The following is a 19,805-nucleotide window of genomic DNA, read 5'->3' on the forward strand; positions in this document are numbered from 1 at the left end:
TGGGGGTAGTAAGTGAGCAGACGGAAACCAGAGCGTGGCTGTGAGTAGAATACAGAGAGCACTGTACCTTCCCTGGGCAACTGTAAACCATTCTTTAAAGACCAATCAGAGTTAAGATTTGCCGGTGTAGAATGATGTTGTAGTGCAGCAATTAAGAACACAGGTTCACTTAGTATGATAATCTGAGGGAACTATATTCAATATCCTGGATTATCAAACCATAGTGGAAAAGAATATGAAAAAGAATATATATATATATGACAAACACTTTGCTGTATAGCAGAAATTAACACAACATTGTAAATCAACTGTACTTCAATGAAATAAATTAAAAAAAAGAACACAGGTTCCTGAGGTCTGTAGACTGGAGTTTGAGTTCTGGCTCCACCACCTCTAGCTGTTGGTTCTCTCTAAACCTTAGTTTCCTAAATTATAAAACAATGCCTGATGACAGGACTGTTCTGAGTAATGTAATGTATGTAAAGACCTTAGCATGGTGCCAGCCATATCATAACACTCAAAGGAGGTAATCGTTTTTGTTAGTTATTTAGCATCAAGTTCTTCTTCCAGCTGGAGAAGGCGACTAGGTATGTGCCAGACCCTATGTGCGGTGCTTTCTGTGTATCATCTGATTTCACTGTCGTAACAGCTGCACGAAGCCAAGGCGTTTATGATCCTCGTTTTTATCAATATAAACGAGGCTCCTGTGGCTGAGGGAGACTGGGCTGCTGCTCAAGGTCCCATGACTGAAAGTAGTAACGAGTAGTAGTGAGTCTGATTTCAGTTTCTATGGGTTTCAAGGAATGTTTGCTGACTTGAAATGTTGTTTATTTCTCTTAATCTTGGGCTATGTACTGGGATATGAGTAAGAAAGAGAATGAGGAATCTTGATGGAAATCTTATCAGAAAGCTTGCTGTGTGCCTCAGAACATGGTATTAAGCTCTCAGAGTTCAAGGTTGGCAGATTTATCATCTGGTGTTCTCCCTTCCTTCCTTCCTTCCTTCCTTCCTTCCTTCCTTCCTCCCTTCCTCCCTTCCTTCCTTCCTTCCTCCTTCCCTCCCTCCCTCCCTTCTTCTCTCTCTCTCTTTCTTTCCCCCTTCCTTCCCTCTTTCCTTCCTTCCTTCCTTCCTTCCTTCCTTCCTTCCTTCCTTCCTTCCTTCCTTCCTCCCTCCCTCCCTCCCTCCCTTCCTTCCTTCCTCCCTCCCTCCCTTTCTTCCTTCTTTCTCTCTCTCTCTCTCTCTCTTTCTGGGGGAGAGGAGGATGCCTCAGGTAAACCAATAAGTGCTTAGAGAAGAAAAATACAATGAAATCATATGAGCTTAAAAAGTTCCACAGCTTTCTTAGCATAAACTTTCTTGCTTGGGATAGGGAAACCACCGAATCTGAGGTTTTGCCTAGAAAAATGTAGGTAAGTAGCGTTTATAAAATGGTCATGAGAGACAGCCTCTTGAACCATTTATTAGTCTTAGCCCAAGTTGGGGGTGTGGGAGGTGCCAGGATGGTTCCACATAAGAAAATCAATCAATGTAATACACCTCATTAACAGAACAAAGGACAAACACCACATGATCATCTCAATTGATACAGAAAAAGCATTTGACAAAATTCAACATTCTTTTATGATAAAAAACATTTGACAAACTAGGAATAGATGGAAATTACTTCAACATGGTAAAGGCAATATACGAAAAGCCCACAACTTACATTATACTCAGTGGTGAAAAACTGAAAACATCTCCTCTAAGATCAGGAACAAGGCAGGGATGCCCCCTCCTCCCCCAACTTTACCTCTATTCAACATAGTACTGAAAATCCAAGCCAGAGCAATTAAGCAAGTGCTATAGACAGAATGTTTGTGTCCTCCCCGAATTCATATGTTGAAGTGTATGCCCCAGTGTGATGTTATTTGGAGATGGGGCCTTTGGGAGGTGATTAGGTCATAAGGGTGGAACTTTCATGAATGGGACTAGTTCCTTTATGAAAAAGACCCCAGAGAGCTTCTACTCTGCCCCTTCTACCATGTGAGAACACAGCAAGAAGACAGCCATTTATGAACTAAAAAGCAGGCCCTCCTTACCAGACACCAGATTTGCTGGTGCCTTTATCTTCGACTTCTCAGGCTCCAGAACTATGAGAAACAAATTTCTGCTGCTTATAAGCCACCCAGTCTATAGTGTTTTATATTAACAGAGCAAACAGACTAAGACAGTAAGAAAAAGTTACAAAAGGCATCCAGGTTGGGAAGGAAGAAGTAAAATTATCTCTGTTTGCAGAAGACATGGTCTTATATAGAGAAAACCTTAAAGAGTCCCCTCCCACACACAAAAAATGTTGAAACTAATAAGCAAATTCAGCAAAGTTGCAGCACAGAAAATCAATATGTAAAATCAGTTGTGTTTCTATACACTAACAGTGAAACATCTGAAAAGGAAGCTAAGAAAACAATTCCATTTACAATAGCATGAAAAGAGTAAAACACTTAAGAATTAACTTAACCAAAGAGGCAAAAGACTTGTATGCTGTAAACTATAAAAAACTGTTGAAAAAATTTAAAGAAGACACAAACAAATGGAAAGTCACCCCATGTTCATAGATTGGAAAACTTAATATTGTTAAAATGTCAATACTACCCAAGGCAATCAGCAGATTTAATGCAATCCCTATCACAATCTCAATGGCATTTTTCTTATGAAAAGAAAAGTTCATCCTAAAACGCACATAGAATATTAAGGTCCCCTGAAATAGCCAAACCAGTTTTGAAAAACAACAAAATTGGAGGCTCAGGCGTCCTGATTTCAAAACATATTATAAAGCTACGTCCATTAAAACAGTGTGGTACTGGCATAAAGACAGACATATAGACCAATGGGATAGAATAGAGAACCCAGAAGTAAAACCATGTGTATGTGGTCAAATAATCTTCAACAAGGATGCCAAGACCACTCAATGGGAAAAATACAGTATCTCCAACAAATGGTGTTGAGAAACTGGCTATCCACGTGCAAAAGAATGAAGTTGACCCTTACCTTACACAATAAACTCAGAAAGGATTAAAGACCTAAATGTGAGACCTAAAATTATAAAACTCCTAGAAGAAAACACAGAGGAAATCTTCATGACATTGAGTTTGTTAATGACTTCTTGGATGTGACACCAAAAGCACAGGCAACAAAGGCAAACACAGACAAATGGGACCACCTCAAACTTAAAAACTTCTTTGCACCAAAGGACACAATCAATAGCATACAAAGACCAACTGCAGAATGGGAGAAAATATTTGCAATTCCCTTCAGATCTAATTTCCTTCTTCTTCCTCTTGCTCACTGTCTGTCAACCACTCTGGCATCCTTGTTGTTCCTTAAACACCCCAAGCACACTCTTGCTTTAAGGCCACTTTCCTCAGGGGTCTCACATTTCCTTCAGGCCTCTGCACAAACACCTTCTCACTGGAGAGGGCTTCCCCCGATAACCTTTCATAAAAGAGCAACCCTTCCTCTCACCTCCACTGTAGTCCCGTCCAGCCAATTCTTTATGTTTCTCTGTAGCACTTCTCACCACTGGCCATACTGTATATTTATCATATTTTTTTTGATTTGCTTTCTCTTTTTCCCTCTAACCCCCCAGCTGGAATATAAACTCTGTGGGGGTATTAAGGCCTTTTATTCTTGTCCCTACTTTGCAGATAAAGAAACTGAAGTTTAAGGAGGTGGGGAAACTTGCCCAAGCAAGTAAGAAAGTAACAGGTATAGACTGGTACACACACTTGTCTGACGCCAAAGACCGAGGCCTTAACGGATACAACTGTATTGCTTTTCTGTCACAAGCTTAATAAAGAGATGGGTGGAGAGCTTTCTGAGTGGGCACCAAAGCCTGGGAATGCCCAGGTGGCCAAAAGGCATTCAGAGGCCAGTAGCAGTCAACCAGGGTGGAGGCATATTGGAGAAGAGTGGGAGTAGAATTGGAAAGGGCCAGATCACATAGGGTCTCAGAACTCAGAACAAATAAGAGTGTGGATTTTATGTGATGCTCATTACAGATTTCTGAGTATAGTTTTAAAGAAAGATGAATGTGGTGGTTTAAATATATGCCCATAAATTTCTTTGACACACCTCTCTTTAAAGGTGGAGCCAAATTTCCCTCCCCCTGAAGATGGGCTGGACTTAGTTTCCTGCTAAGTGGGTGGGTGATTTCCCAGGCGAGGTCCTGTAAGACACGGCTGCTCCTGGACGCACTATTTTCTGCACACATTCGGGTGTTTTGGAGCCCTCTGTTTGGAGTCTTCTCCCGCCAGCACTCTACCACGGAGACACCTGCACATCCTCTATTGCTTCTGCTGTGTGCCTTGCCCTTCCTGTCTCAGGTCGAGACTCCTCGTGTTGCTCATTCCTTGCACTCTCGCTCTAACGTGTGTTGACATGCTGAATGAGACCTATTCTGCCCTCTCGACCACATGGCTGACTTTCTGCTGGTCTTGACCTCTCGTTTCTGACTGATGCTTGTCTACCCAGGCTTCTAATCCATCAGGTGCCCCCACCTCACTCCCAGGGATTTTCTCTACATCTTGGCCCACCAGTGCTGCCAAATCAGCAACAGCCTCCAGCTCTGCCCTGAGCTGCCCAGAGACCGGCTGGTCATGACCTTGCTCAGGCAGGCACATCTTAGCCTTGTACTGTTCTTTCCTTCTTCAAATCATACATTGTGTTTTTAATTTTTTCCTTTTGGACTAATGCATAGATTGTCTATTATCTCACTCTAACACACCTTAGTTACTGTGTATTTATCTATTTAAAATACTATTTAAATATTTAAAACTGTGCACACTATTTAAAATATTTCCACATCCTTTTCTTGATTTGATCCTTACAATCATCCCCATGGTGACAGTGAAGAGTATTTCCCCCATTTTAGGAAGACGGAAAGAATTCACTTTTCATTATGCTACAGAGCCTTTATTACCGGCCATGCTCTCTGACATTTTGTTTTCTCTTGATTTTAAAACAACTACTTAAATATTCAATAGTTGTGCTATGGACGGAATTGTGTCCCCACAAAATTAATATGTTGAAGCCCTAACCCTCAATGTGACTATATTTGGAGACAGGGCCTCTAAGGATGTAATGAAGGTTAAACGAGGTTATATGGTGGGGCCCTAATATAATAGGATTAGCATCCTTATAGGAAGAGACACCAAAATGAGCACACAGGGAGATGCCGGCTGCCTACAAGCCAGGAAGAGAGGACTCACTGGAAACTGACCACACGGGCACCCTGATCTTAGACTTCCAGCCTCCAGAATTATGAGAAAATAACTGTCTGTTGTTGGAGCCACCCAGTCTAGGGTATATTTCGTTACGGCAGCCTGAGCACACTAAGACAAACTGTAGTCTTCAATAATGAATAATTTTACCCATTTAGAAAATGAAGCAACTATATGGGATAAAGTTATATATGGGATAAAGTTTGGTTCTACTTTACTAACTGGTAACAGTTTTACTGTGTCATTGCTCTTGGATTGGAACCACATTTTTCTTAGGGTTGGACTTCAGATGAACTTGCTTCCAAAGCCCTCTAATTTCCAATAGTTACTTTATTCCCCAGCTCAGCTGCAGAAAAATAGAGTAACAATTATGTAATAATTATGTAACAATTGCCTTCTTCTCTGGTCTAATCCACTGTTCAAGAAAAGCAACAAGTGAGGGGTAGTAATTTTCCCTACAATGAGCAGAGAATGAATGATGGTCACTGTGATGGAGAAAAGTAATGCTGTAAAATACAGGCCACAGTTCCTGAAGGGGGAAGGGAGTGTGTCGGGGTGGGGGGGGAACGGGGTGAGGGATGGATAAGAGAAGGGGTCCTCGAGGGGCAGGATCTCCGAGAGCCTCAGAAACATCCTCAGGTTTTCCAACATCTGATTCTAGTACTATTTCATTGACAAATATGCCTTCCTATTTCACCCACCCTTGAATGTCTACCTATTTGATTATTTGCACCATTTCTATTTCAGTGAATGCTTCAAAATTCTGTGGTTATGTAAATATGTCCTGGGGTTGTGTCCTGTCTCCCAGACAGAGGTGAACTTAGAAATTGCCTAGAATTGGGGCTGTGGAGGGTAGTGGACGCGTACAAAAAATAATACCCATGCAAAATCCCCACGATGCTCTGTGCTGATCCCAGGAGGCAATTAATACTGGTTGACAGAACTTACTCCGTGGGCCTCGTCGGCTCGTCATGCCCAGGAGGCGAGTGTCAGAACCTTCCTGCGCGGGCTCCTGCTGGTCGTCTGGATGGGATTTTTCAGACACCATTTCCTTGGGGCCGGCAGCCGACAGCTGTGGGCAGATGGTCAGAGGTTGTGAATCTCAGGGCTTCGGTTGACTCAGATGCTATCTCAGGATGAGGTGGGTCACTTAGCAAGGGGACAGCCCTTAATCCTCTTCAGATCTAGATAACTGTGGTCTGTGTCACCTGAGTCACTGTGGCCATGATCACCTATCCCCACAGGAGGCAGTGCTGATCCTGATTTTCTCTAAGAGGTTCTTGGGGAGATGACCCAGGTGGCACAGTGACTTCCCTGGTGGCGCAGTGGTTAGGAGTCCGCCTGCCAGTGCAGGGGACGCAGGTTCGTGCCCTGGTCTGGGAAGATCCCACGTGCCACGGAGCAACTAAGCCCGTGCACCACAACTACTGAGCCTGTGCTCTGGAGCCTGTGAGCCACAACTACTGAGCCCACGTGCCACAACTACTGAACCCCGTGCGCCGAGAACCCATGCTCCACAACAAGAGAGGCCACCGCAATGAGAAGCCCGTGCACTGCAATGAGGAGTGGCCCCCGCTCGCCGCAACTAGAGAAAGCCCGTGAGCAGCAGCGAAGACCCAATGCAGCCAAAAAATAAAATAAAGAAATGAATTTTAAAAGAAATTAAAAAAAAATGAATATTTTCACTTTTTCTAGGTTTAATGTGTAGAGCTCTGTAGAAACTTGGAGGAAAAGGGAAACAGGAAAATCACAACCAAACTATTTGATCCCAGCTCCAACTCATTTGGAAACAGCTGTCAAAGTGTCCCTGGTTAATCCAGGGCAAAGAACAGCCTCTGGTTCCTTCCCCAGACTCTCAGAGGAGGGCAGACTGGTGAGCAGAAAGGGCAGTGGAGGCCCCAGGTGAGTGATGGCCTTTGGGCCAGACAAAGGCTTGCCTCCAAACTGAGATTTACTGTGGGACTCGAGCGAGTTATCGAACTTCCTAACTTCCTTCCTCACCCGTAAAAGAAGGGAAATAAAAACAGCCCATTCACTGAGATGCAGCTATGTATAGGCACTTTGTAAAGCACAGCCATTCTGACTTAAATAAATGGCCTGGAGTGGACCTGAGGCATTTGACTTACAAAAAAAAATCCCCAAGTGATTCTGAAGTGCCGCTGGGGTTAAGAAACACTATCCAGATTTCTCACAAAGCTCCAAAGACTGCACGTTCGTTGTCTGATCAGGGCTCTTTGTGCAGTTCAAGGAATGAGATGATGTCTCAGGAAAGTGCCACACCTAGGACACAGAAAGTGCCTTCTCCTTTCCATCCCTGCTCCTTTCTCCCGTTTAGTCCAAGCTCCACATCCCTAGCCCCGGTCACCATTGCTTACTGTGCCTGTGGCCTGGGAGCTAAGGACTTGAGCTCTTTCCATTTGTACTGGCTCATCTGACGCCTCGTTGGGCCCCGTGGCCCCGGCTGCAGAGCCCCCGGCTGACCCTGCAGGAAGGGGTTAAAGTCCCTGAGTGGCCAGAGGGCGCAGCCACAAGGCCAGGTAGCACCTCCAGCCGCCCTGGGCCCTCCCCTGGGCCACTCCATCCCAGCTACAGAGAAGGAGTTTCCTTGTCCCAGCTTGTCCCAACGGGATTGTGCTGGGCGAGGGGAGAGCTGAAAAGGGGTTTCTCCCCTGACTTCGGCTCTCCTGGTTCCCTCCCCGCCGTCCCGGCCCCCCCGGCCCCCCCCACCCCGGCTCCCCCCCTCCAGGGGAACCCATCACGTGGCTGCCGGTTCAAAATGGCGCTCCTTCCCCCTCCCTCCCCTGCTGGCAACTGGATTATTCCAAGCAAATCGCCCCTCCGCAAAATCTTCCCGGCCTCCTTTCCAAGGGCGTCAATTTACCTGGAGAAGGTGGACCTTGTATAGCGATGCTCACGGCCAAGGAGGGCAACTTCTGCAGAAGGCAGAGCCGGGGGAGGGACCGCCAGCAGGCCCGGGAGATGGGGGTTGGCCTCGGTTTGGACTGAGGCAGAATTTGGGCTTGGAGCTGGGAAAGTGGAAGTTTCCTGAGATTTGTAATCCTGCACTGCCATCTACCGCTGGTCTTAGTTTATGGCCTTTGATGACAGCACTAAAGGGGCTCATTTCAGCATTTCTAAACTTCTCTCTCAGGGGATGGGAAAAACCTTGGAGGAAACATGCTCCAAATACTGCCCATGGCTTCATGGTGAGGGTCATCCGTGAGGCCCCACATAGGGTCCTTCACCTGGACCATCCACCGGCATCCCTACCTCTCCCAGAGAAGGCCAAGTGCTTGTACCCACAGGAGGCTGTATGGCCTCTCGGGGTGCAGTGAGCTGTTAACTGACAGCCCAGTAGACAGACAAGTGCTTCTGTCGCTCCCTACCTGCTTCTTTCCTTTTTGTCTTGGAACCTTCGCGGTCTTCTTCTGTCTTGCCTCATCTGCATCCTCACTGTCTTCAATGAACTCCTTTGTTAAGATGCAAATGGAAGAGTTATCTCTTAGTGTGTGTGTGTAAATTGGGAAAAAATGATAAGTGAGGAAGAGGGGTGGGATTTTTAGGTGTTAAAATGGCTGTCTTGTCCTGGAGCCTCCACCCACTAAAGTTGAGTGTGAGCGAAGGGACAGTGGACAGACATCATCCTCTACTCTTCTCAGAAGTTGTATCCAAATGGAAAGATGGTCAATGAGATGGTGTTGGAGCTTCCATTGACCCAGGTGCTCATTCATGCCTAGGGCATTTATTGACTGCATACTGTGTTCCAGGCCTTGGGCGCACAGAGGTACCGGAGGTGACTTCCCTCAAAAGTCATAATCTAATGAAGGCCACGAACAAGTGAATCTGCCAGGACTGATGTACTGACCCGGATGGAGGCCTCTGGCCCAGGATGATATCAGAATCACACTACGCGTTTCCAGGGTTGGGCTTCTCTGCTCCCCAGCCTTACTACCAGGTAGAGAATAATGAGGATACGTGTTATATCACCGTGGAAGTTTGTATTCAATGCAAATTTTTTCAGGTCTTTTTGAAAAGGGAGAAATCCTTTTTGTGTTTTGTTTTAAATTTTTCTTGGAGTATAGTTGATTTACAATGTTTTGTTAGTTTCAGGTGTACAGAACGTGAATCAGTTATACATATATCTACTCTTTTTTTAGATTCTTTTCCCATATGGCTCATTACAGAGTATTGAGTAGAGCTCCCTGCGCTACACAGTAAGTTCTTATTAGTTATCTATTTTATATATAGTAGTGTGTGTATGTCTATCCCAATCTCCCAATTTATTCCTCTCCCCCTCCCTTATCCCCGGGTAACCATAAGTTTGTTTTCTACATCTGTAACTCTACTTCTGTTTTGTAAATAAGTTACAAATAACTTACAAATAAGTTGTAAATAAGTCCACACCAACAGTGTGGGAGTGTTCCTGAAAAGGGAGAAATCCTTTAACAGTGCCAACTTCGTTTCTTTTTCCATATTATGCTTTCTAAAGTTTTAGTCATAAAATGTTAGAGCTGAAGCCTCTTAAGTTTGAAGCTTTAAAGTTTTCTAGTTTGAGTTTTACAAACCAGGGCACAAGCACCTCGGGGTATAAAAGAAGTTGCAAGATAAACCCAGAACCTCTTCTGGTGTACCAGATTTATTAGACATTTTTTTTTCTAAAATTGGGAAATTTTTGTTTTTATACTGAAACAAACTTGGAACACAAAGCATGGGTTTTAATCATATAAGATTTCAAAGAAATGGCATGCAGGTTGCTGGGCTAGGCTTCAACCACTCATTAGTGCCCTTGGCCATCTGTTTAGAGAAGACCTGAGCTTCAGCTGCAGAGGAAGGAACTGAGGTCCCAGCCAGGGAGTGGGCGTGGCTTGGGCTTTTTCTTTGTCTAAGGGACCTGATCGCTCTGACTCATCCTCTGGGTGCAAGCCGCACCCTCACTCAGGCGTCCTTCTTCAGAGCCTATCAGGATTTAGATAAGATGATAATATTGAGGTGTGCAACTGTGGCTCTTAATTCAAGCCTAAATTCTTATTGGCTTAGAATGGACTTGTGAGAAATATACATCAAGCTTTTTTTTTTTTTTTGGCTTTCCAATAATGTTTTGATCCTCTGTCAATGGAAAACTCTCCAGTAGGACCTCAAATTAGACTGAATGTGAACTCCAGGAGAGCTCAGGGTTTTCTTCACTGCTCTATCCCCAGGGACCAGAGGCACAATGAATATTTGTTGTGTGAATGAATGAGCACAGGTAGATGTAGGTAAGTTGTCAGTACTTGATATCTTGCTTAAAGTTAATCTGTGTGGTTTCATCTGGGTTCCTTCAGGCTCTTTGAAGTTCCTATTGGAAATAGCATATTGTCCCCATTTCTGCCTCTATGGTCTCAAGTTACTGAGCCCTAGAGCCAAGAGAGAAGCGAGGATTGAGAGGAATACTTTCTCTTCTGTTCGGAGGTCTCTGGTCTCCAAACTGGAGAAGGCTTCACTCCTCTGGTCCAGACAGTGTTTAATGATGTTTTGCACAAAATGAGTTAGAAATTGCAGGACTCCATGAGGATTTTATAAGTGGTTATAATCTGCAGTTGTTATCCTCATTTTGAATTTCTTTAGAAATCAGTGTGCTTTACTGAAAAAGAATGAATCTATGTATATGTATAAGTGAATCACTTTGCTGTATACCTGAAACTAACACAACATTGTAAATCAACTATAATCCAAAAAAAAAAAAGAAAGACATCAATGTGGTTCAGCAGAACTGGACCCTTTAGGTGGTAACTCAGAACGGCTGTCTGTTGGAATTCACGAAATGGTGACAAAGCAGCTTCAGAGCCCTCAATCCTGGAGCGCCTGCAGGGCTGCATGCACCCCTCTTCTCCTCCGTGTGCCCAAGGTAGCACATGCATGCAGTAGGTGTGCAATAAATGCTCGTTGCTGGCCTAACTTCCTCACTCACCAACACGTGTGACATGAGCATGCACACACAAAGACACATCCCTTGGAGACATCTAAGCCATCACTCACCTCTGTAATTATTTTCACTTTTTCTTCCTTGGGCTTCATTTTAGCTGTGATGGCTCCTCCCTGACAGGCAAAGACCAAAGAAGAAGTCAGGCCCTTTGAACTCAGTGAAACATCTTTCTTCTTACTACTGATAACGCTGAAGCTGACCTTGATGGTTAGTGAAGTGTTTGAACTGAGTAGACGTTGCATCCACAAGGAGTGCATTCTTAGGCCCCAGAATTGGTGGACATGAGCCCCAGAGGAGAAGGAAGGAGGCTGGACCCTCTGTCCCCACGAGCCTGTCAAAGAGCTTGGCTTTCCTGTGTAGGAGGTGGAAGCCAGGAAAAGGTTCTGCCCTTGGTGTCAGATGACCCTGGTAGGAATCCAACTCCTGAAGGACTATTTCACAGCCTCTCCTCTCCACTCAAACCTTCACCTTCCCATCCCCCTTCACTCTCTACCCTTGGCCTTTGTTCTCATTTCAAGAGCAAAGAGATAAAGCCAGAGATGGACCCTCCCCCATCCCCATCCCCCTGTCTCACCCCACTGAGTCATGTCACCCCCTCTGCTTCCCCTTGCTCCTGTGGTCTGTCCCTGCTTCCATCTGGGCCAGGGTTTCTGCCTGGGCGCTGCTCCCGCCCCCTCCAGGGCCTTGATCTGGACAGTTTCCCCCTTTCATTTCTTCCTGCTCTTTTGGTTCATTCCTATCCATGTACAAAGGCCCGTTCCTTAAAAAACTCTCTCTGGGCTTCACATCTCTTTCTAGCTGTTGCTCAGTTGTTCAACCCTCCAAAAGAAAAATCCGCAAACCCTCTCTTTCCAAATCAGTGTTTTGAGTCTAGCGCTCCCTGGAACTGCTCTTGCCAGCATCTCCAAGGACCCCCGCATCACCACATCTTATGATCAATCCTCAGCCCTCACCTCAGTTGCCCTGTCAGAGGCGTTTAGCAATGAAAGTGACCAGTCGCTTTCTTTTTCTTGAAATATCTTCTTCACTTGGCTTCTCAGACACGCTCTCTCCTGGGTCTCCCCCTACCCACTGCTTCTCCTGGTCAGATTCCTCGGCTGGTTTCTTCTCATCTTCCGAGCACCACGTGTGACAGTGCCTGGGGCTCAGCCTTGCCTCATTCCCTTGGTGAGATCGTCCTGTCTCTCAGCTTTAAATACCGTCAATCTACTGATGCTCCCCAAATTTACACCCAGGGCCCAAACGTCTCCCCAGAACTCCAGACTCAAATATCCAAGCACTTGATGGACACCTTCCCTTGGCTTAACATGCTCCAAACGAAGCTCCTTGTCATCAACCCTGAATCTGCTTGTCCTGCAACCTTCCTTGTTGCAATACACAGAACTCTGTTTTTCCCAGGCCAGAAACCTGGGAGTCATTCTTGAATCCTCTCTGGCTCTCACATGACACACCACATCCAATCCATCAGAAACCCTGCCGTCTTCGCCTTCACATTACATTGACAATCCCACCACCTTTAAGCAGTTCACTGTTACCACCCTGGTCCAGTACCATTGTCTCTCAGGGATTTTTGTAAGAGTCTCCTGACGTCTTTGCTTCCCACCACACTTACCTACAATCCATTCTCTGTATTGAAGCCAGAGTGAATTGTTTAACATATAAGTGAGATCATGTCCTTCCTCCGCTCAAAATTCTCCAGTGACTTCCTTCTCTTAACAGAGTTAAATCCAAAATCCTTCAATGGCCTACAAGCCCCTCCATGATCTGCCCTTGAATCTTATTGCCTCAGGGCCTTTGCAGTTGCTCTGCCTAGAACTCTCTTTCCCAAGACATCTACCCTGTTCTCTCTCTTTTCATTTCCTTCAGGACTGCTCAGATTTCATTTTATCAGAGAGATCTTCCCTGAACACCCACAGTACAATGATAATCTCCCACCCTCACCCTCCTGGAGCTCCCTGACCAACTTACAGTGATCTCTTTTTCCATAGTACTTATCACCAGTTGACATACATATTTATTTGTTATTGTCTGCCCATTCTCATTAAAATATAAGCTACAAGAGGGCAGGAACATTTGCTCATTGTTTAGCCCCAGAGCCTAGGACTGTGGCTCCCAGTAGACACAATACATTTTGTTGAATGAATGACTAAATTACTCTTTATTGGCTGTGTCTTCCTTGGCCACATTCTGAAGGCCTTCAAAGCTTCACTGTCCTCCTTGGGCTGCTGTGAAGATTAAATGAGAGAACACGGGGAGCGACAGCAAGGCTGACAAATCGTAAGCCCTTGTAATAGCTATGGAACCTGAATCTTAACTGGGACTTCGTCATGTAAGCAGCTCATCTGAAGCCTTCAAGGTTTCATTTACCCTAACAGAGAATTAGCACCTTAAAGGGAAATAAAGCATCTGAAATTCTATTGTCTCCAGTCCAGAACTCCTCCCAGGCTGTAAAATATGGAGGAAAGGAAATAGTGAAAGCAGCTAAGATATTAAAAGGGTGAGGAGGTAATCTAGAGAGAATCAAGGGGCAGATAATAAAAATACAATTCTACAGGGCAAGGGAGCTCCCTGAAACAGCGGTAATTATGAAGTGGAAAAAAAAGAACTGTGAAATATTTTAGTAACTAAAAAAAAAAAAAGATTCTCAACAAGTTAAAAAATGTTACATGGAAAGAAACAGAAGCAGAAAATGAAAAATATAATGGGGTTGATTTTTTTCTCCTCATTTTTTCCTGATCGTTACCTTTGAATGAGTTTCTAAAGAAATCAAATGACATCAAAATTGATCTTTTTATGAGCATGGTTGCTAAGAAAACAAATCAATACTCTGCAACTTTAATATGCAGCTTGTCATCATCATGTACACGGAACGTTTGTTAATATATTCCTATTGGCAACAGCAAAATAAGAGCCGTGATTTACTGCAGACTTATTTTGTTCTCTCTCTAGACATACGTTATCACTCGGGCTCACAAAAACACTTCCAGCTTAGTAGCATGTGCCTCAATTTGCGCATGAGGGAATGCAGGTTTCCTCTGAGGTTAGCCTCTGACAGGTTCCATGCTTTGCCATTATGGTTATTAAATGTCACAATCAGAACTTGGCCCCGAGAATCTGTGATTCCAGTGTCCTCCTCCATGTCCCCCTACCTCTCTGTCTCAACGTTTATTCTGTTTTTGCAATATCAGTAACTCTTCTATGTTAGTCCACTATTCTCGAAATATTTACAATTGAAAAGCACAGAGCATTGCCCCTGTGAGAAAGGGCTTTGGCTACTTTAGGTCAATGATGCATTTAGTTTAACTCAATGCAGAAAACCAAAGATATTTTTCAAGGAAAGTACTGACGCCTTCATCCAAACAAATGGACTATCTCTGAGGGTCATCAGAGGATCAGAGTCCTGTCCAGAGGGTCTTGTGGCAAATTCTAAAGAAGCAGAGAAAAAGGAATGAAGGTATATGAAAAGGGCGGCATTGTATGCAATGCATTTCAACCTTGGCCGCTTAGAAGATAATACAGTATATGCGTCCTACGCCAGAACAGTGAAGACGTGGGTTTATAGAAAGAGTGAGACCTTTGTAAAAAATTATGTGAACCTGGATTCAAATTCCAACTCTGTTTATCAGCTGTGTGATCTTGGAGCAATGCCTTCACCCCTCTGAGATACATTGCTGTACCTGTAAACTTGTGATCATAATTCCTACCTCAATGAGTGATTATTTTATCAGGGTTAAATGATAGAATATGTGTTGTAAAATGCGTAGCATGGACCAGGCTCTCAATACTGGGAAGTAAGTGTTATTATTAAGAAAAGGTGCCGGTAGAGGCGGAATGTAGAAGAAAGGAATGGGGAGGGAAAAAGCAGTTAGGGGACAGGAATGAGAGTCGTAAGAAAGACCTTAGGTGACGTCAAAGTCCCCATTACCATCTTTGGTTCTCAACTTTGAATTCGTGGCACCGATAACCAATATGCCCTCTCTCCCATGCCCCAGCTGCGCCCAGGGCAGTTTTTTTTCTGTTTCCTTTTATGGTGTTTCTGAAACCATCCCCTGTCCTCACACCTATGAGCATTTTCTCCCTGTGCACAGCATTTAGCCTTTTCTGTCTGATCCTGTTAGATCCTGGAACACTGGGCAGGTGCCATGCACACGCTGTTTGATTTCATTTCCTAATTCTCCAAGTTATTTCAGCCACAGCTTCCTGTTGTAAAAGGTGAGTGACAAAATAGCTTTAGAGAATCATTTCATCAACTCCATATAATGTATATTGTCTTCAAAGAGTATAAATACCACATTTGAGCTGTGTGATGTGACATATACCCAGTGCATTTATCTGATGAACTGAGTGCTCCCAGACCCTCCCTGGGAGTCATCCTGCTGTGCTTTAAGCACTCAAACCCTTTCATAAATCTCTTATGGCGCTTAGCTCATTGTACTGTTATTATCTGTTTATAGGTCTGTCTTCCCAGTGAACTCTGAGCTTCCGACCTGCTCTAGTTCATTTTTGCACACTCGAAACTTCAGCACCTTACTGAAGCCTGGTGCATTGTTGATGATCAATACATGTTTGAATGCATGACTCCTTAAAAGAGCTCTAGGAGATCCATTTGAAAGAGATTTCATTCTGGTCCTGAATTTACTTGCAGGAAAGCTTATGTGAAAATCCAATAACGTACATGTATTTCCCATTAGACTTTATCAGCCTTTCAGAGCCCCTCTTTGCAACAAAGGGAAACACTCAGTTTAAACACAGCCGGTAGATTTCCGGGGTCTTCGGGGAGAGCAGCCAGCCTTTGTCTGTAAGGGATCTTCCTCTGTCTAATGCCAAGGAAAGTGAAGCTTGCAATAACTAGTATTTCGCCCCTCGAACCAATTTGAACTAAAAGGCCCAGAAATGCAACCGGCAGCCAGTGTTTCTGGGAGACCAGAATGCAACAGGGTGGCGTGGACATCCTAGGAAGGAAGCAGAGACAACTTCGGGAGAAATTCCACCCAGGGGCTGTCATGAGCCGGACTTAATTTCCTGCAAACCAGACACCAGGCAGTGGCTCAAATCAAAGCAGCCCAAGTCATACTGTACGTTTCCATTCCAGAAAGTAAAACGTAAATAATAATGATGAGGACCCCTACATTTACAATTCATTAGGCTCAGGATATCCAGGGGAGAGGCTGAACTCCAAGCCTGGTAGCTGAAAGCAGGACTGCACTGCTGCAGCCCAGCTCCCGGGAAGAAGTGATTTACCTTAAGGAACTTTACAAGGCACTTTGCAGATTCTCCTTCCTGGGATGAAGGGAAAGTGGAATGCGTCTCACTGTTGAATCTTCTAAAAAATCCAGAGGGAAAGGCTGAACGTTGGGGCGGCCCCTGGGCTGCTCCCTGGGAAGCTGCAGCCACGTCTCAGCAAAAACACCCGCTTAGCAACCCGTTCCTAAGGAAGGTCACTAGGTGGCTTTTTTTTTCTTTTAAAGTGACAGGTTACTCTACAGAGGAACACACACGCACGGGGTGAGCAGAGGTGCACAGCTTACAGGAGAAGCACAAAGGGAATCAGCATGGGGGAGCTGGGCAGAAATGAGGTCAAGCTTTCGGAGCTGTCCCTTCCCTCACAGCACCTGGTTGCTGGGCATTTCTGGTCAACGACAGGCAACGCTCAGAGGTGGGTGGCTTAGAGTCAGCGAAGGTCGTCATTACAGGGCAAGGATGTCTAACTCATCTGCTGCACAGGCTCCCTGGAGGTTGCTCTGGAGCGTTTTCTGGTTAAACGTGGAAAATTGAATGTACAAGAGGAATCTCTGCTTATTCTCTGAATCCCACTGAACTTACTGAACGAGGATATCACTGTTATGGCCCAAAAAGCAAAGGAAATGGGAAAAGAGGCAAAGCAGATGGCAGAGTAACGGAATGAACAGACCAAAAAAGCCACCCTCCAAGTATACTAGCATGTGTGCGTGTGTGTGTGCATCTGTGTGGATCTGTGTGTGCCTGTGTGTGTGTGTTTGTGTCTGTGTGTGTATCTGTATATCTGCGTGTCTGTATATCTGTTTGTGTGTCTGTCTGTGTGTCTGTCTATGTGTGTGGGTGTCTATATATGCGTATGTGAATCTGTGTCTGTGTGTGTATCTAAGTTGGTGTATGTATGTGTCTCTGTATCTGTGTGTGTCTTTGTGTGTGTGTCTGTGTGTGTGTCTTTGCATTTCTGTCTGTATGTGTATGTGTATGTGTGTCTGTGTCTTTGCATTTCTGTCTGTATGTGTACGTGTGTGTGTGCCTCTGTGTGTACCTGTGTGTGTGGGGGGTGAGGTGGGCTGGCCAGGTAGGCATGAAAACGAGGAAATGAGCTGATCCGCTCTGCAGAACTTCAGAGAGGGCTCCGGATTTGGCTCAGCAGTGTGATGGGTTGAATTGTGTCTCCTAGAAAGATATGTTCAAGTCCTAACCCCTAGTACTTCGGAATGTGACCTTATTTGGAGATAAGGTCTTTAAAGAGGTAGTCAATTTAAGGTGAGGTCATTAGGGTGGGCCCTGTGCCAATAGCACCATGTCCTTTTAAAAAGGGGGGATTTGGGCACAGACAGCCATGCACAGAGGGAAGACCTGTGAAGGCACAGGGAGAACATCGTCTATCAGCTGAGGAATGTGAGGCCACTAGAAGCTGGGAGTGAGGCCTGGAACTGACTCTCCCTCACAGCCCTCAGAGGAAACCAACCCTCCAAAGCCTTGATTTCTTATCCTAGTCTCCTCAATGGCAAGACAATAAAGTTCTGTTGTTTTGAGCCACCCAGCCTGTGGTACTTTGTATGACAGCCCCAGGAAATGAATACGGTCAGGTACCAAGGAAAGTGGGGAGGCTCTGGGGCTGAGAATGCAAGAAAATGTGAAAATCTCTATATAGAGGGGCTAGGTCCTCAGGACCCTCCCCGACCCCCTGGAAGCCTGAAGAATAATACCCTTCTTTCCCAACCCCCTCTTCTCCTGCCACCTTGAGAAAACTGGGGGTTTCTTCTCCAGGGAAGTTGTACCAGAGACACTGGTCTCAAGTTCAGGTACAGCAGAAGGTGTGTGTGTCTCAGGGCTGAAAACTGGGTCTGAAATGGAGAGGTGGGAGGACGCACCTTTCTCACAGAGCTGAGACACCCGCACATATACCTGGATCCTCTGTCCCACCTTCACTGGAACCAAATTGGAAAATGTGGAATATTGTTTTCTGGAAAAACTGAGTGGTCACAAAGAACAGGTCCCAGATATGGGTATTTCTGGCTCTTCCAATGAAAGAAGTAGCATATCGCCTTTACAGAAAGGCAATACAGAGAAAATGAGAGCATCACAGAAATTCAACACTTGTAGTTATATAGAAAGAGAGAATCAAGAAAATGAAAAGGTAGACTGTATCAAAGAAGTAATACAAAGAAGACTTTCAGAATTGAAAGAAGTCTTTTGATTGAAAGGGGCTATTACCTAGTGCTGGTGCAGGGAGACCATGAGAAAACTTGTCTGTCTCTGTTCACCAACTCTGCATGTGGCAGGAAGAATATCTCCTGAGAATTCATAACCATTGGCTTGCACCATGCTGCTGAATTCCCTTATTCATGCTACCTACATCATTTAGGAACTCCCTAAGTGACACATTTTAATTAGTGGTCTCAGGCTACTGTATCCCTGTGGGGTGCTGGGTAAGAGCAGATACAAAACTTTTCTGGAGGGACACACCTTCAAGTAGTCCATTCAGAATTGCTACAGATAAATGTTCCTGAAGATGAATTCACAATACAAAATTAGACACACAGGAGGAAATAGTCAAGAGTCTGCAATTAGAGGGTGTAGTTAGATACCCAAGAACTTCTGTTAATGCAGTGATCATATGGAGAATCAGAAAAAACAATGAGTGTAAAAGAACTTAAAAAGAGGCTTTGAAAACATGGAAGAAGAGTGAGGTACTGTCAAAAAGGTCAGGCAAACGTTAAAAAGAATCAGCTAGAGCTTTTAGAAATGAATAATAAAGTCATGAATTCTTAAAAAAATTTTTATTGGAGTATAGTTGATTTACAATGTTGTGTTAGTTTCAGGTGTACAGCAAAGTGAATCAGATATATGTGTGTGTGTGTGTCTATATATATATATATCCATGATTTTTTTAATTTTAAAGTGAAGTGTGGATGAGAGAGCTGGAAAGAGAATGAGTGATGTAAAAGATAGATTTAAAAAATTCAAATGTGGCACAGAGAGATGGAAAATAGGAAAGTGTGGATGAAAGACATGGAGGAGAAATTGACAAGGTCCACCATGTCTGCCATGTCCAGTGGAGTCCAGGAGCAGAGAAGAGAGAGACGTTGGATGCTGGATCTTAGAGTTGAGGGATCTTAGTCAACTTCCTTAACTTCTCAAGGTTTCAGCATCCTCATTTGTAAAATGAGTTCATAATACTACTTACTCCAGAGGGTCATGACGAGGCTTATTAAGTTAATATTTGTCAAGTCCTGGCACTCAGTAAATGCTGTAAAGTTTAATGGAAAAAAAATGTGGATGTTGTCTTAGCTCTGGCTGCTTTAACAAAATACCATAGACTGGGTGGCTTAAACCATAGAGAT

The 19,805-nt window shown here is 44.4% G+C and overlaps 1 protein-coding gene across 7 annotated transcripts in view; it reads right to left on the minus strand.

Annotated features, from left to right (window-relative positions):
* CC2D2A (coiled-coil and C2 domain containing 2A) overlaps positions 1-16,599 on the minus strand; it is a 133,538-nt gene extending 116,939 nt beyond the window's left edge. For 5 of the 7 annotated variants that reach the window (XM_068543200.1, XM_068543204.1, XM_068543199.1 and 2 more), the window contains exons 1-4: positions 16,462-16,599; positions 11,274-11,333; positions 8,645-8,728; positions 6,207-6,330 (exon numbers count right to left, since the gene is read on the minus strand). In XM_068543200.1, the coding sequence (XP_068399301.1) occupies positions 6,207-6,330; positions 8,645-8,728; positions 11,274-11,312 (247 nt within the window). In that variant the 5' untranslated portion in view covers positions 11,313-11,333; positions 16,462-16,599. Of the gene's footprint in view, positions 1-6,206; positions 6,331-7,633; positions 7,702-8,139; positions 8,228-8,644; positions 8,729-11,273; positions 11,334-16,461 lie in introns of those variants that run through there. The other 2 variants (XM_068543202.1, XM_068543201.1) reach the window with 2 other exon arrangements.
* Between the last annotated feature and the right edge of the window lie 3,206 nt (positions 16,600-19,805).

This window comes from Eschrichtius robustus, chromosome 4 (genome assembly GCF_028021215.1).
Source record: "Eschrichtius robustus isolate mEscRob2 chromosome 4, mEscRob2.pri, whole genome shotgun sequence".
Lineage (NCBI taxonomy): Eukaryota > Metazoa > Chordata > Mammalia > Artiodactyla > Eschrichtiidae > Eschrichtius > Eschrichtius robustus.